The 14891-nt window shown below is 36.0% G+C and overlaps 3 protein-coding genes across 3 annotated transcripts; 1 reads left to right on the forward strand and 2 right to left on the reverse strand.

The window, feature by feature from the left end:
* The first annotated feature begins 221 nt into the window (after positions 1–221).
* LOC110420436 (ATP binding microtubule motor family protein) lies at positions 222–4768 on the forward strand. Its single transcript, XM_021433747.2, has 13 exons — positions 222–525; positions 636–804; positions 1143–1536; positions 1628–1833; positions 1942–2249; positions 2334–2397; positions 2516–2603; positions 2730–2974; positions 3055–3101; positions 3218–3239; positions 3328–3390; positions 3492–3530; positions 3617–4768. The coding sequence occupies exons 1-13, from the start codon at positions 326–328 to the stop codon at positions 3695–3697; spliced, it is 1926 nt and encodes a 641-aa protein (XP_021289422.1). The 5' UTR covers positions 222–325; the 3' UTR covers positions 3698–4768.
* MT2B (metallothionein 2B) lies at positions 4484–5485 on the reverse strand. The gene is made up of 3 exons (XM_021433748.2): positions 5325–5485; positions 5006–5086; positions 4484–4910 (listed from the first exon to the last, which is right to left on the reverse strand). The coding sequence occupies exons 1-3, from the start codon at positions 5387–5389 to the stop codon at positions 4808–4810; spliced, it is 249 nt and encodes an 82-aa protein (XP_021289423.1). The 5' UTR covers positions 5390–5485; the 3' UTR covers positions 4484–4807.
* A 4767-nt stretch (positions 5486–10252) lies between these two features.
* Positions 10253–14464, reverse strand: DAU1 (TRM32-like protein (DUF3741)). The gene is made up of 5 exons (XM_089784252.1): positions 14328–14464; positions 13621–13858; positions 13238–13323; positions 11214–12990; positions 10253–11063 (listed from the first exon to the last, which is right to left on the reverse strand). Exons 2-5 carry the CDS (start codon positions 13784–13786, stop codon positions 10378–10380), a joined length of 2715 nt encoding a protein of 904 aa, XP_089640378.1. The 5' UTR covers positions 13787–13858; positions 14328–14464; the 3' UTR covers positions 10253–10377.
* Between the last annotated feature and the right edge of the window lie 427 nt (positions 14465–14891).

Below are 14891 nucleotides of genomic sequence, written 5' to 3' on the forward strand. Positions count from 1 at the left end.
CAGTTTTCCGATATTTTCATTTAAGCCCTCTCATTTCCATTTATCTTTATTTTCAAGCACAACGATTTTTACTTTTCATCAGGGTGGGCCCCACGAGACCAAAAACGGACGAGACAAATTCAAATGTTGGGAAAGGGAAACGCTGACCTCTTTTCCCTTGCTTTCCCCCAACGGTCAAATCTTTTAAAATCCGAAATCCTCATCTAAACAACGTTGTTGTTGTTGTTGTCTGTCAAAACTGCTTGTGTCTACGCTCTCTTTCTCTAACATTTCTCTGCAAAATTGTTCCTTTTATCTGCTCTATACTCACAAAGATTCTGCTTTAATGGAAACCCAGGGCGTTAAATTGTGTACTCCTTCGAAACAAGGCATCGTTTCGAAAGTAAGGGTGGTGGTTAGAGTCCGTCCTTTTCTTCCCCAAGAAATTGCTGCAAGGAATGGCAACTCAAAGTCCTGCGTTTTTCTTCTTGATAATCAAGACTCTTCTGATGAAGTTGCTGTTCATCTTAAAGATCCTAATACCAGGTAAGAGATTCATTCTTTTTCTCCTTTTGGGTGGGGGTGGTTGAAGTTTGAGCAAATGAAATTTATTTGGTTTCTTGATCATGGGTTTTTTTCCTTTTGTTGGATTGTAGCCGAAATGAATGTTATAGATTGGACTCTTTCTTTGACCAAGAAGATGATAATGTGAGAAGGATATTCTACAGAGAAGTGAATTCTTTGATTCCAGGCATCTTTCATGGCTTCAATGCCACAGTGTTTGCTTATGGGGCTACTGGCAGTGGAAAAACTTATACCATGCAGGTATGGTTAAAACTGAAAAGATAAAATCTTAGTTGTATGATTTACTGCTTTTGCGAGCTGTCAAATTCTTGTAATTAAATGGTTTAGTGTTCAAATCTTTAGGTATTTTTATCCATGACTTGATTTCTACAGTGAAATTTCATCACAAGGCCTTTGCGAAGTCCAATCTTTCAAACCCCTTAATTCTTATAATTAGATTTTAATTAAGTGGCAGATTTGTGATTACAAAGATAGGGTTTAGTGGTTCAGTTCAGCTTCTGCTTTTCCTTTTAATTACTTGTCTTTAGAATGCTATTATGTTTATGGTGAAGAGATGAAGGACATGTTTGATGTTGCAGGGTACAAAAGAGCTGCCAGGTCTTGTGCCTTTGGCCATGTCCACAATTTTGTCTATCTGCCAAAGCACAGGGTGCATAGCCGAGATTTCGTACTATGAAGTCTACATGGATAGGTGTTATGATCTATTAGAAGTCAAAACAAAGGAAATTTCGATTTTGGATGACAAAGATGGGCAGATTCATCTAAGGGGCCTATCTCGGGTTCCTATTAATTCCATGTCTGAATTTCATGAAGTCTTTTCTTGTGGAATTCAGAGAAGGAAAGTAGCACATACTGGTCTCAATGATGTTTCTAGTAGAAGCCATGGTGTCCTTGTGATTGCTGTTTCCACTCCTTGTGATGATGGTTCTGGGCCCGTTACGATGGGGAAGCTGAACCTCATCGACTTAGCAGGTTGTTAATTTCTGCACATTTTTGAGTTTTTTGTTGTATTTGAGGTAATGTTTAGTAGGTCACATTACTAATTTGCATTATGTTTACTTAGGCAATGAGGATAATAGGAGGACCTGCAATGAAGGCATTCGTCTCCAAGAGAGTGCTAAGATCAACCAGTCCTTATTTGCTTTGTCAAATGTAATCTATGCATTGAACAACAATAAACCACGAGTACCCTATCGAGAAAGCAAATTGACTCGGATATTGCAGGATTCTCTTGGAGGAACTAGCCGTGCCTTGATGGTTGCTTGTCTGGTGAGGAGTTCTCATTTAGCTTAAAATGATTCATAATCCTGCCCTATTGACTCATATTATTCATAAAATTCTCAAATTTTGATCAATGTCATCCTTGTTTTATGACAGAATCCTGGAGAGTACCAAGAATCTGTTCACACTGTTAGCTTGGCTGCTAGGTCTCGTCATATTTCAAATGTAGTTTCTTCAGCTCAAAAACTAGAAACTCCAAAGGATAAAGTTGATATGGAAGCAAAACTGCAAGCCTGGCTTGAATCAAAAGGCAAAACAAAGAGTGCACAGAGAATGGGACTATATTCTTCTCGATTCATTGGCAAAACTCCCAGTTCTTTAAGCTCTGCGAAGAAGCTAAATTATAACAGCTCTTGCAAACTCAAGGCTACTGCCGAAGAAGGTGCTTCTAATGCTAAAGACAGGTATGGAATTACTAGTATTCAAATTTCCTTCAGAACTGGCTGAGCCCACAGATTCAGTTCTTGATTTGTTAAACATATATGCAGGGGTTTATTTGTGACTTCCAGAAATTTATTCAACAATGAAGGTGTTGTTAATCTTTATTTGGAGGTAAGTTCTATTAACTAAGAAGCATTCTAGATTTTACTTTAGCTTGCTTAAGCTATAGGAGAACTTTGTTCTGGAAACCACAGATCTACATTACTCAAATGTCAAAGTTTCGTTCCAGGGTTCCCACCTTTCGGCTAAGGGCAATAAAGAGGAAAAGAGAGCTGATGTTGATGAGATTATATTGGAATCAACTATGGACTTAGCTGGTATGTTATTTAACCATTAAATTTATTGACAATTATCTGTCTGGACTGCTCCCTGTGAATTAATGAAAATTTTGGACATTTTTGTTCAAGTCACAAAGTTTCTTATTGACTATATGCAACTTGTAGAAGAACCATCTAGCAAAGAAGAGAGGAAAACTGCAATGGAAAGTCCTCTAAGAAAGGTCCTGTCCCCCATCAATTCCAATATAAATCCAGGATCCCTCAAAGAACAATCATCCAAGGATCAATTTTTTTCATTATCATATGAGCCAAACACTCCCAAAACGCCTTCCATGGCCAGTGCAACCAAAAAATTCCAAGATGTTGGCACCCCAATTGATAAATTTAACGCATGGAGTTCTAACATCAAGGTACTTTATGTATGTCTTAAGCTAAATTTGTATTGACCCTATCTCAGCCATTGTTCTAACTTCATAAAATTTTTGTTTAGAGCTCACTTATCCAAGAATTTATTGAGTTCTTAAATACCGCTAGCAGGTCAGTTTTATTATGCCAGGATCTCTTCATTTCCTACCTGTATATTAACATTGTCTTGATTTCTGTTTTGGGTGAAAACTGAAACTGATTTTCTTCATTGGCTTCTATATTGGCAGAGAAGAGTTACAGGGCCTAAAGGTAAGTTTCAGCTGAGTAATACTATGCTGTTTTTTCTGATAACACCTTCTTATCCTTTATTTATTTTGTAATTTGTTTTATGGTATAGGGGATTGGATCGAAGATGACAGAATACATACTTGAACTCAGAGTAACTAGCCCTTTAAAATCGGTAAGCAAAGAGCCAAAGTGTAGGCTCTCTATGTTATTTTTGAACTCCAGAGTCTCTTGAATGATGAGTAGAGCTGAGCAGTATTCTTTTGCTTGTTGCAGCTAAGTGACTTGGAAAAGATTGGCCTTTCATCAAAGCAGGTAACAAATAATTCTCATTTTCCCACAGTAGTCACGAAACCAATATGAGTAAAGGAAACTAATTTGCCTATCATCCATCTTCGCAGGTTTACAACTTGTTCAGCAAAGCTGTTAAAGGAATATTTAATAGACCAGAAATTGCAACACCCGGACCCAGTTGTAAATGAAAATATTCTTGCATTTTAAGCTGATGTTTTCAATGGTCTGAGATTAATCTAATGTAGTTCAAGTTGAGGCATGATGGGGCCAGTTTGTAGTATTCTTAATAATCATTTTCCCTTGGACTGTCACTTCAGATTTGTACTCCTCTTGCTATAATTACTCCTGCAGCAGATTCATTATTGTACTGCCAGTTGCGAGGCGGTACAATGTCCGAATTTCCAACAAATTTGCCTAATGTAGCCAATCTTGCTCGTGTAGAGAACCACAATTTACTGCCAAAATTTGCTTCATGGTGAAAGGTTTGTCAATAAGACATCCTACATATTAATTAGATAACATGATTACCATAGGATCAAGGTTACTCATAACCTTTTACATGTTAGTTTCCCCATCTTACTCTTTACAAGATATTTTCCCTTGTGCCCATGGCGTTACCCTGCATTAAACAAAGTTAGGTCCATTTCCACCGACCCGCAGATTAAGTTATTGGTCCTTTTCAATGCAAATGAAATTGCAGGAACTTGCTTCACAGTTCACACTAAATGAAGGCTCTCTATAATTTGGATGTGGGCCATTCTTCCATTATTTTCACTCACCAAACTAGCAAAAAGTCTTGGTCTTGGTTCTGATTTCCAGTAGAAATCACACACCTCAATGCCCTTATCAATCACATTCACATGAAAGTCACTTCCCACCCATAATTTGTAGCGACCTGATCATTCCGAATCCAAATTCGCTATTCTTCAAACCATCCCCGAAAATAAGTGAAAAACACAGACAAACTCAGAAAATAACTAAAGAGAAAGGAGCTTCGGTTCATTCATTAGAAAACTGACTCACTTTCGTACAACACAAGGATATATAGTCATAATATTCCGAGATAGCAGAGATGCTCACATTAGACATAGAAGCTAAATAGTATTACTTCCCTATATTTGTACACACCAAGCAACCATGGCTGCCACAGAGGCAAATCCTGATGAAGATTTGCAGATAAGACAAAAGCCATGGCAACTTTATTCTAATAAACGCAGAAACACATAACTGCAAGACATACTAATAATTATTTGTTAAAAGAGAAAGGCCTCTCTGCTTCCATGGATCTTTGTCTTCTCTCATTTACAAGTGCAAGGGTCGCAGGTACAGTTGTCTCCGCACTTGCATCCGTTGTCACAGCCGCTCTCAGCCCCAGATCCCATCTCAGCTCCCTCAAAGTGCCTGCATGCATTGAAAAAAACAGGGATCAGAAACTTTAAAAACCAAAACTTGACAAGGAAATTCCCTTTTCTGGTCTTGATCTTTTTGATACGTACGCTTTCTGGGGTGCCACGCCAAGAACAAGAGTCTCTGTTGTAGTCTTCTCGGCAAACCTAATGTCAGCGTACATCTTGCATCTACAAGATCATCAACAAAAGGAGTTTTAAAACTTTGACTCAAGATCACAACAAATAAAACAAGATAACGAGCAAAATGTCTTGATCAGTCACAAAAATTAACGATTTTGAGAAGACCCTTTGATGGAAAAGAGATTTCCAACTCATTTGAAGCGAAAAACCGCAACAGGAAAAGGGGAATTTTTCCATGGCAGGACTTATGAATTCATAAGGAAATGAAGCGGGGGGAATTGCTTACCCTCCACAGCCACTGCCACACTTGCAGCCGGTGCCGCAGCCACAGTTTCCTCCACAGCAAGACATTCTTCTCTTTTCTGATTGAAAATTGGAAGTGATTTTGGTGCTAATCAAACAGCTCTGTGAGGGAAAAACAACCAACTTGAACGAGTTTCCAGGGAAGCCAAGACCTTGGAATTTATAGACCGGGAGAGACGAGAGAACGCAAACATCAACCGTCCACGTCTCATGATTTTACGTCATGCTTATCCCGCGGGTATCGTTTGAAGTAACGCTTACCTGCTCTCTTCCGTGTACCTTATCTGTCCTCCTCTTGTCGTCTCCCAGGATGGGCTGCTCTAGTGCTTTCTAGGGTGTTCCTCCTCCTCATCTTGATTCACCGTCAGATCCAAGTCGGTTTGATCCAGAGGCAATTCAAAGGTGATGATCTAGGTGGTGGGACCCCTTTGAGCCGTGTTGCTTTTGATTTCCAATCTTTTCAGGGGCCACGTCAATTTATCCATTTGGCACAGTTTACTTGCTTCGGTCAAGCCATTTGTTATCAGTTTCACGTGAGATTTGCATCACGTTTGATATGGTTAGAAATGCAATTATAAGAAATATAATTATTAAAATTTTAATTTTATAGTGTTTGAGATAATAAAAGAAAGTAATGTTTGTACGAAGAGTAATTTTTAAAAGAATTATATTATAGTATTTAATTTGTAAATATTTTACTAAAAATATAATATAAATTGATAAAATTACTTTTAAGTATAAAAAATATATAAATTGAATAAATTTTTAATTTTTAATATAAAAATTTATTTTTTAATTTTAAGTAATTAAAAATAATAAATAATAACATTAAAAAATAACATAATATTTTTATATTAATTATGTAAATATTAAAATATATAAAATTACTGAATATTTATTTTTATTTTAAATTTATAAAATTAAACATAAAAAACATTATCTAAATACAAATCTATCGACAAATAGAAAATTTATATTATTTATCGATAGATAAATAGCAGTTATCAAATATTTAAACCTTGTCTATGAATAAAGGTTCAATTTTAAGCATTATTGACATTTGTATCAAACATCTTTTCCTCTCAAATCCTCTTAGTTTCTTAGTAAATTTTCTCCATTCTAAACCATTTAAATGTTTTTCTCTCAATTTTTTATATCATAATAATAAATTTTTTCAAAACACTTCCAATTTTAACGGCACTCCTATCGTCAACCAACTACCTCTCGGCTGGGTCTAGTCATGCATGGCCAAATTCAGCCAGAACTTTGGCCACACTCCTTTGGCGGAGGGTGCACTAAATCTGGTGCTCCGTTGGGAAGCTTGAGACCATTAGATCTGGTTCTCATTTTAAGAAGATTCGGTTAAATATGATATTTCATGATTAGATTTGATAACAGAGTGATCAATCGATATTCATCATCGACTTAAAAAAAAAAATGAAAAAAATTATTTTAAATATTTTACATTTCAATATTAAATCATTTAATTATTTGAAGTAAAATATTTACTTTAAAACTTAATAAATTTATGTATAAATAAAATTAAAAATGATTGAGTATTTTATCTTAAAATTTACCCATAAACTTTGGGCAATGTTTTGCTTTGGAATTACGTTGAAGTGACAGAATCTGAGAACTAGGTGGTCAGGACAGTATTACGGTGATGGTGATGATGATGATGATAGGTTTTCTTTCTGAACACTTTAGAAAAAGATCACAGACTTCGAAACAAGTTCACGTAGACATGATTGTTTCCAGAAGCAAATTACCATCAGGTGTTTTGCCTTTGACTTCTCATCAAAACTTTCGCTTCGACAAGGCAAGAGGTCTTTCCTTTTCTTAAACTTCGCGCTCCCAAGCCGCAGTCTCCAACAACTGTATGCATTTAATAGCAATGACCGCCTTATATCCGATTAAATAAAATTAAAATATTTTATAATCAAACTCGAGTATTAGAGAATTGTTATTCGAAATTAATTATAAATAATTATTTTTAATTTTATTCATATTAAAAAATTTTAATAAATAATCTATTATTTATTAAAATTCATTATATCTTGTTTTAAATATAATTTTGAACTTAAAATTTACCTTTTATGAATTAATTATAATTTATTAATTTAATTTATATTTATTTTAATTCAACATTTAGCTTATTCAAATATTTAATAAAAATTATTTAAAATATTCGAATATAAATGTGAGTAGTAATTTTAAATTTAATTAAATATTTGTAAGATTCGAATGTCTTTTAAAATAATAAAATTCAATTTAAAATATGCAAAAAATTAAATAAAATATTTTAATTTTTTAAAATTTTAATTAAAATTTTAAATGAGTCTATTAATTTTTAAAATAAATACTTTATTTTAAGAGTGTAAATAAAATTAATAAAAATATAATTTTTTAAATATGATTAAGCATCAAACTAATAAAAATATTAATGATTAACTATAGACTAAATCTATATGTTTAATAAAATATTTTTTAAAAATAAAATATTTATTTTAAATATTAATAAATTTGTATGAATTTTGATTAAAATTAAAAAAAAAAGGATATTTTACCTTAGAAAATGACAGGTATGTTATTCGTTGAGATCACGATCGGACAGTGATATGCACCTTCCTTGAATGCGAGTGTCAGATTAAAATTGATCACGAGGAGCCAGGGAGTGGAATCGGGCATAGGGGTGAAAACGAAATGAAACAGAAAGGTCTCATTATGAACATCTCAATGCATTTTGAAAATCTTAGACCCCAAAAAACCAGGTATGGTAGGGATGACCCAATGGGCAGTAACCAACCTCAACTTGATTGGACGGGTGGAAAGGAATCATCAGCTTGGCCAAAAATGGTAGGGCCCAATGGAAGAAAATGAAAGAACGATCTTCTCCTCTCATTTCCAAGTCGTGATTCCCTCTCTGATTTTACGTGTACAGCATAGCAAGGAAAAAAAAATGCCTTTCCTTTTCCATTACCTTTTTAAAGAATGGACGAGCTTCGCAATTATAACAAAAGCTTTTCCTTCTTCAGTTGGATACCAGCATTTGTTCAAGCAAATAGGCAAAAGGGAAAGCAATGGTCAATTATCAAATATTCTCCCATTGAAAATCACTAAATTAATTGTAGTGAAGAACCCAAGTTGTTCATTTTCCTTTTATTGGTTGTTGGGTTAGTGAAGTTCTTCATGTTTGTTAAAGTTGGGAAGGTGGATAATGGAAAGAAAAGCTTTTTGGATTCTCTTATATGCACGTTTTGGCAAAAAGGGTGGCTGAGGGTTTGAGCCTTCTCTCGCTCTTTTCCATCTTCGGTGAACCATGGATTGTTTGATTATTTATATATCTTTAGCCATAGAGGGGGTCTCATCAGACAAGGGCTAAACAGTAGGTAAGCGCCACAGTGCAACAGTGGGCATTGCTCCCTTGGTGGGTCCAAAATGAACTCAGGCCGATTGCTGTGGATGTGGGAATAATCTTTTGGTAAGGGTGCAGCAAGTCCAATCACTTTCCATCATTTCTGAAAGCTATTTTCTTTCATTATTTGATTACGGTATATGGAGGTTACTATCACCACCATCACTTTTACTTGCACTTGCGTCTCTCTTCCTCCGCCTCACGCCCTGCTCATGCTTCCAACATGCATCTTTTCAAGCCCCATATCTGTTTTCTGTGGATGCCATCAGAAGGGTGCAATGGTTTCAGCTTGCTGCCAATCCGATCAAAGAAGTTCAAACAAACAAGCTTTTTGAAACAAATAAGCATGTAAAAACTGGTTCTTCTGACACTAAGCTGTTGAAGTAGCCATCAAATGTCTACTTTAATGATAGGATGTTTGGGTCGATGGAGACGGTGTTAAATCAATTTGATTTGTTGTCACTAGCAGCAAACAATTTACTTTGTCGAATTTTCACTGGTACGTGTTTGGTCTACTTGCCTGGATGGCAACAAGGTTTCCTTTCGGTTGAGTTGCTTTGCGGCTGAAAGATAAAAGAAAAGGCAGGGAGGGGGACAAAACATGAGCCCGCCGTAGGGCTGGAGAACCCACACGACCACAAGGTTTAAGAGCCTTGGAACTCCAACGACTAGGGGATTTGTTGTTGGTCATGGGGATGGTATTTGTAAGATTAATCATTGAGAATTTGATAATTGTAAACATTAAAACATATTTTTCCATGCTTTGCAGTCTTCAATCATGAATGCAGACATTATTAAGGTTCCATTCTGTTCATGATTGAAATTTTGTCAGCAGTTTTTTCCTGGGAAAGGAAGCAGGAAGTGAAGGATAGTTGAAAATTTGTTGCTTATCATGCAAAAATTTTTGAAATTTAAATTGTCATTAATCAATTAAACACCAACAAGAAATATATTTACAAACCATTTCATTTTAACAAGTTTTATATATATAGGCACCTATATTTTCATCAAAATTTTTAATTATGAGCACGAAATTTTGGAAAAAAAAATTTAATTATAAAATTAAGGTTAAAGAATAAAATTTTCTTTTGAATGATACCATATTATTCAATTATAAAATAAAAAATTTATAAAAAATTATTAATAAAATTAACATTTAAAGTCATTATTCATTCTCAATTGGACATCACAATGAGACTTGAATTTAGAAGTCTGGGTTCCAATTCTAAGATGAAGGGGATGAGTTTGTGGGGTTAGAAAATTACCTCCCATTATGTATTCAATTTCTTAATTATACAAAAAAAATAAAAATAAAAATAAAAATTCAAAGCCATTAACATTACTTCCCACCTTTCTCTCTTCTCCTTCTTCTTCTTGTCTTCATTATTATTTGAATTAATCAGTCTAACATTGCTGATAGTAGCCCTTTCTTTATTGGCCAGCTATTGCCAATTAAAAAAAATGGAAACACATATTAATTACACAAAGAATTATTTCCCTATTGTTTGGCTTGTCTCTTTGGAAGTTTGGGTAGAAAACAAATATTAATTACACAAGTAACAAAAATTTTTAATGCTGGTGAATGAATTGGTTGAACCTGATCAAGCACGAGGTATTGATTCTAGAAAAGTTCATCCAAAAGATCATCAAAGATTAACTCTTCAAGCTCAAGCCCCAAGCATTCATTCTCAGCCTGTAGGTTCATCCAACCATCACTTCTTGTTAGATCCTTACAGGCAACATAATCCAATGGTTTGTCAAATCCAGTTTCAAAGCTCAAGTACCAGCTTATGTTTGTCCAGACTTCCTCAAGAACATGGTGTCCTAATGGCATTGGACGGATGTGGCATAATGGAGACAAAGGTCTGGGACAATAGCAGTATGATCTTTCGTAAAGCTCCAACAATACCTCGTTGATTAGATCAAACAACAGTGGGTGATTACAGTAACCGCCTACTTCGTCCCTGGAGCAATCTGGGTCGCAGAAAATGCAGCCGCCCTTGACTTCCTCATACAGGAAAGGGTCCACTGGCTGGTCATCCGCATACCATGTACCAAGGGCTTCGTTCCCACTAAATCCTGATAGTTCGAGCAAATCTCTAACGTATTTAAATTTATCTTTGTCATTTGTATCTAATCGATCTTTCAAAAAGTCACTGTCTAAATCCTTCTTTAGAGTCTCTACTTTCTCAAATTGAGCTCTGCCCTCAGCCACCTTAAGGGAATCCTTGAATTCATGTTCCTCATCAGCTAAAATATCAAGTCGTGTGTGAAAGCCGTGACTTTGCGTTAGCTCCAAGTCTGCTTCTAACGGTACCATAATTCATTTCAGCCACAAAACATGAAGATAAATTGATAAGGAAATCTAATCTTCCACAAAAGACTTTAAAAAGATCAAACAAGTTATAAGAATATGATCTGTTCCGTAAGGTAAGAAAAAGAATTAAGAGGGTATACCTTGTGATTTGGAAATTTCTGCAGGAGTACTGACCGTTTTCCCATCTAAATTTAAGTTGAGCAAAGGGATAGCACTTGCTTCTTCCAGCTTTGTAATAGGTACTACTATTTCAGGCTTACTGTCTTGATCACTTTGAGAAACTATGTCGCCTATTATCAAGTTTCCCGACTCATCACTAGTTTTTCCCACTTGAGCTATTGTCTTACTATTTGTACATGAGTTTGATGCTAACTTATCTGAAGAAACTGAAAGTGTTTCCCTAATGCCTGTCAAATACTCTTGAGACTCGCTTTTTCCAAGGGTACCTAATTGTGAGTGGTAATCCAAAGCAGCCGAAACATCTAGATTGTTTTGTTCAGTTAAGCTGCTTATGCTTACAGTGCTATCGGCAACAGTAGTTGGCATGTCTGAGGAAAATGCATCAGAAGAGTCCTCACTCTGATAAAAGTAAGAATGTAGTTCAGGTGAGGAAAGAATTCTTCCCAGGGATTTTGGGGCACTCCTACGAGGCAAAACCATCTCTTCTTCTCTTCTTTCTTGTATCCTTTTGGAGATATGTTCTCTGGCTTCTCTGTTGAAACTAGATTCATACAACTGCGTATATCTATCCATAGACTCATTAAAGGATGATGCTCTTCTTTCGTGCTGAATTCTTCTCCTACTGGTAGAAGATTCAGAAAAAACATCTCTAATCCGTGAAGGGTTCTTAAAATAATCAACAATGTCCTTTGTCAAGTCCTTGGAAAATCCTTTCTTGTGAGGAATTTTGTGAAGGACCGCATCCATGGCAATCCTATGCCTCTCTTTCTTGCTCTCCCTGATTGCGTGTTTTATCTTCTGTTTAAGATGCTTGAATCTCTTTTTTGCCACTTGATTTCCATCAGATTTTTGCTTCAGATGGTTGGATGATGAACCTGAAGTAACATCGGGAACTTCAGCATTTGCTTGGTTTAGTTGGTGAATTCCATCTGCCCTGTGGTCTGCAGCTATCAATGGCATCGACTTTCTACAGAGATCTTCTGTCGACTCATGATCAGGCGGCTTTCGTCCATCCCGCTTGTGGTTTTGTTTCCGTGGTCCCAAACCTCTTCTGCTCGATGACCCAGGTGAAGGGAAAGTCCCTGACTTGGTTATTCCCATTTTTGCACTGATAGCTTGTTGCTTATGGAAATGGTGAGCCAAAGGAGAGCCCGGATCCTGTAAAATTGTCAGTAAAAACCCTTTGTTCATGTTGATTATATCCCGAGCATCCGTGAAATACTTTGATTGATGTGCCGAACCATCTTTAGTTAGTTCTTTCGAAGAGATCGATTTCTGTTTCAAGAAAGCTTGCTTTCTGTCATTTAGATCATGACAAAAAATGGCATTCTCAATTAATTGTTTCTCACTTTCATCAACTTGTTCATGGCTTGAGTCGTTCCCGCTAAACATGATACCACACTCTTCGCCATTTTCATCACTGGTAATTGGTTCCTCCGAGGACTTTGGTAAAACTTGATCCTCAGAACTGCTATCAGAGGAGATCTCCTTGTTCTCGTCACCCAGTCTGGGGCTTTCATCATTCAGAGCTATTTCAGGGAGAGGACCATCAGTGTGAGCTTCTGCAAGAAAGTCTGAACCAGTTCCTGTCAATTGTGATCCTGCAGGGCAGGTCGAACTTCTGCGATGCCGGCCTCGGCCCTTCCTTTTAGACATCTCTTCAGTAATAAGTGCCTTCAGTCGAGATTTCACTGAACTTTTACTTGCTGGATTGGACTGTCTGTTCTTACCTTCAACCTGCCAATTTTCAAATTAGATACAACTATATATTCCCCTATTTCTGCATGTAAAACAAGAGATCGATGAATCCTAATCAGTGGATTTCTGATTCAGATGCAATTGCAGATCACAGTCCTTATCAAACAAAGAGAAGAAGAACAAAACTTTTCAATTGTTTACTATTGAAATGATATTCAAATTCAAGGCATAAGTAAGCTCAAGAAATGTGCCAAGGAAAACCTTTTACATTCAAGATTCAACTCACCTTAGAGTTGGCCCCTTCAGCTTTCCTGCGTTTTGAAGAATCATCAGCAGTCGAGGCTTGTGCATCATCCCCAGGATTTTCCGCCACTATAAACCAGAAAGCTTATATCAGCATCCTTGAAAGAAGAACAGATACTACGTTCAAAACCTCTGCCAAGAAGGCAAAAAGTAACCCTGGCTAAAATTATCATGTTGGTTCGACCTAGGCTAGGACATTATTGTTGATCTAGATTCACTTAATAAGGTAACAATACAATTAATTAGACTATCTCAAACAGTCCAGCAAAGAGCATAAACACTGCTACCAGATCAAAGATGATTATGCCATTCTATAGCAATTTATCGGACAATATTGAGTTTAGAATGAGAACCAGGGCTGCTTACCCGCATCAGGTTTTCTACCTTCATGCTTCTTATATGTAAGTCTTCTCTTAATAACACGCCAATGCCAATGTTGGTAGTTAAGTACTTGAAGCATACGCCACATGCATCCTGGATGACCATGCGGAAATGGGATGCCAGCGCTCTTGTGCCGCATGTGCTTCCCCATTTCTCAGAGAAACTGCCTCTTCAAATCTACTTGAGTGACAAAATGACTTCAGCTACAAGCTTGTCCTTGAACCTGATTCAAGTTGAAACAGATTATCAGGTAACAATCAATGGTTTATTTCATTTAAGAAACTCTTTAGCATTGGATTGGTCATAAAATGAATGGCAAAATCAACTAATTAAGATGAATTTTTGCAGCTTCACTTGCTGCTCAGTTACAAGGGAAACAGGGGAAAGGGTCTAAATCAGTATAAACAACGTGAAGTTGGAACGAGAGGACCAAAAAAAAGGAACCCGAAAACATTGGGTTTTGTTTTCTTATTCTGGTTTTTTCCAATACCCCATTCCCATCAACCAAACAACATTAGCAAGGGGAAAAGAAAAAAGAAATCAAAATCCCCAACTGAACATAAAACAGACATGAATTACACATAAAACAGACGCTGGATTTCACTCTATATACAAGAATTATGATGATGAATTACATGAAAAGAGAGATGGCTCAAAGTCATTATATTGATGTTTACTTCATAAATACATACCTTTGACAGGAGAATCACATTCACATGTTCAGAAAACAGAGTCTTTGCTCTTCGTCGTCAGCCATGGTCGAGAAGTCAAATGATTAACAGCGAAGAAGACAAAGGAAGGAATTCGAAGGATTGAAACATGGATTCCGGGCGAGGTGGGATCTTGTTTCAGTTTTGTCTGGTTCTTAATCAAAATTCTCCTCTTTATCAGTTTTCCTACTTTTGGGGGGATGGCTCTTTACCCGCCATCCCCTTCTCCCTGGTAAACGTCGGTTGCCCACTTGGCACTTGCCCCTTCTAACCAACTTAACTGTCTAACATCTCTCTCTTCAATTCAAAAATTACTTATTTATTCACATTTAAAATATTTTTATAATTTTATTAAACAAAATTAACAGCTTTAACTCCCTATAAAAATTTATCTCTAGAGTACTAATTGAAAAAAATATATACTCTCACGATGTGTTAATAAAAAAATTTAATAAATATCATGCAAAAAAAATTAAAATCATAAGAGATATGACTGGAGTTTATATTTTCTTTTTAATACATAAATACTTAAATAAAAAATTAAGT

This window comes from Theobroma umbraticum, unplaced genomic scaffold (genome assembly GCF_002168275.2).
Source record: "Theobroma umbraticum cultivar Fairchild unplaced genomic scaffold, ASM216827v3 scaffold_86.0, whole genome shotgun sequence".
Taxonomy (NCBI): domain Eukaryota; kingdom Viridiplantae; phylum Streptophyta; class Magnoliopsida; order Malvales; family Malvaceae; genus Theobroma; species Theobroma umbraticum.